This window comes from Bison bison, unplaced genomic scaffold (assembly GCF_000754665.1).
Source record: "Bison bison bison isolate TAMUID 2011002044 unplaced genomic scaffold, Bison_UMD1.0 scf7180017864484, whole genome shotgun sequence".
NCBI lineage: Eukaryota > Metazoa > Chordata > Mammalia > Artiodactyla > Bovidae > Bison > Bison bison.
Window position 1 is genome coordinate 2,111,974 of NW_011495044.1, and position 2,133 is coordinate 2,114,106.

General features: G+C 61.9%; 1 protein-coding gene across 1 annotated transcript in view; it reads left to right on the forward strand.

The window, feature by feature from the left end:
- CLDN19 (claudin 19) overlaps positions 1 to 2,107 on the forward strand; it is a 5,729-nt gene extending 3,622 nt beyond the window's left edge. Inside the window, exons 4-5 of the mRNA XM_010862654.1 lie at positions 320 to 472; positions 1,187 to 2,107. Coding sequence (XP_010860956.1) covers positions 320 to 472; positions 1,187 to 1,235 — 202 coding nt within the window. The 3' untranslated portion in view covers positions 1,236 to 2,107. The remainder of the gene's footprint in view (positions 1 to 319; positions 473 to 1,186) is intronic.
- The last annotated feature ends 26 nt before the right edge of the window (positions 2,108 to 2,133 follow it).

The following is a 2,133-nucleotide window of genomic DNA, read 5'->3' on the forward strand; positions in this document are numbered from 1 at the left end:
TGCACTGGCCAGAGGAGGAAAGAGGCCCGAGGTTGCACGGAGCAGACCAGCCTGGGCCTGGGTCACTCTGGGTCTGTGGTGTTGATGTGCTGCGACAGGGGCTGAAGAAAGGATGTGCGTTCATCCCAACTTCCTCTGATGTGGGTTCACCCCAGCTTCCCCAGAGAGCCTAAGGAGGCTTGTGAGGCCCCAGCCTCCGCTCCCCACGCCCTGCCCACCCTCCGCTCTGCCAGGCAGAGGCTGGGAGGCCCCCGGGGGAGGTCGGGGCGGGGCGGGGGTAGGCACAGTCACACCTGATGGTGTCCTCCACCCCTCGCAGGTACGAGTTCGGCCCAGCCCTGTTTGTGGGCTGGGCGGCCGCCGGCCTGGCCCTGCTGGGCGGCTCCTTCCTCTGCTGCACGTGTCCGGAGCCGGAACGAGCCAACAACAGCCCGCAGCCCTACCGGCCAGGCCCCTCCACGGCTGCCCGAGAGTACGTCTGAGCCTGCCCAGCACCCGCCGGCCTGTGCAGCACCCCGGGTGGGGCCAGGAGGGCTCAGGGGGTCCCCCAGGTCGGTTAGGGCTCTGAGCAGCTTGTCCCCAACCTAGGCACCCAGTCTGCGTTCTGAGACTTAGACCCTGACATTCAGAGAGAGGCAGGAGGCAGGCCTCAGCCCTCCTGTGCTGCTGGGGCCAGGGCCAGGGCCAGGTACAAGCAGGGACCTGTCCACACCCCAGCCAACTGCAGTTCCTTTCATGGCCACTTATTCACTCATCCGCTGGTTGAGTGAGTGACTACTCTGTGCTGGGCCTGGAGGACGCAGCAATAAAGACGCCCTGGAGGTGGCCAGAGCCCATTGTCCCCCTGGCCCACAGGGCTTCTCACAACCCCAGGAAGGAAGTAACGTCAGGATGACACTTGTCCCCGATTACACACACAAGGAAGTGGGTTCAGAGAGACCAGGAGGCGTGGCCCTGCTGCCTCTGAATTCAGGTCTTCCAGTATGCCTGGAGCTGCGTGGACACTCACACAGATGGCTGAGCGAGGCCATGTCACCCCTGCCCCAGAAATGGGCTCCCGCCGCAGGGCTGCTGTGAATTGCACTTGCCAGTCCCTGGGTCTGGGCCTGAACCCCACAGCCCCTGCCCCAGCCCCGCTGCCCTCTGCTCACCCCACTAACTAGCTCTCCTCTCTTTTGACTTTCAGACCAGTTGTTAAATTGCCCGCCTCCACCAAGGGCCCCCTGGGTGTGTAATGTCCAGGTCCCCAGCCTGGCTCTGCCCCGCCTTGCCACACCTAGACTATGGGCTTGATATTTTTTTTGGAAAGAAAAGTGAACATCCAGCTCCGAGTGTGGTGTCATTTGATCCGTCTCTGGTACGGCAGAGCTGGACCCTGGGCTCCTTGGGCACAAAGACGGGGAGACAGGTCCAGTAAGGGTTACACAGCACATGGGAGCTGAGCAGGATCCTCCCTGACCGTCCTTAGGTTGGCACCAGCACCTCCTTGGTCAGAGACGCAGCCCTGCTGCTCTGGCTGTCCTGGAGCCCTCCTGGGAAAGGGGGTGATCCCAGGGAGGCCCTCTCACTTGGAGCTGAGGGTCAGAGCTGGGTGAGAGCCCACCGAGAGTCCTCCAGGAGCTGGCTGCCTGGAGAAGTGCCTGAGGGAAGGACGGTAGGGCCTTGCAGGAGTGGCGGAAACTCTGCTCCCAGCCCAGTGCTGCCACCTCTCCCACACCCACACCCCTCTTCCTCTCCAGTCTACTGAGACCCCACTGTTTCTGCCCTGGAACCAGAGTAGGGAGGGGCAGCCTGAGGCTGCTTGAGGCAGTGGCTGGAGCTGTGGCCTCACACAGGGCTGTGGGCAGAGCTGGAAGGGCTTTGGGTCTTGGAAGTACAGTTATCACCTCCTTAGTATAGAAGCAAGTGTGTGCACGGCTTAGTCGCTCAGTCGTGTCCCACTCTTTGGTACCCCTTGGACTGTAGGCCGCCAGGCTCCTCTGTCATAGGATTTTTCAGGCAGGAACACTGGAGTGGGTTGCCATTTCCTTTTCCAATAGACGCAAGAGACGTCCTCAAAGGAATGTAGGGAAAATGAGCCCTTGCCCTCATGCTCAGGTGTTGCCCACCCTAGACGTCCTCCTGGGACCCTGG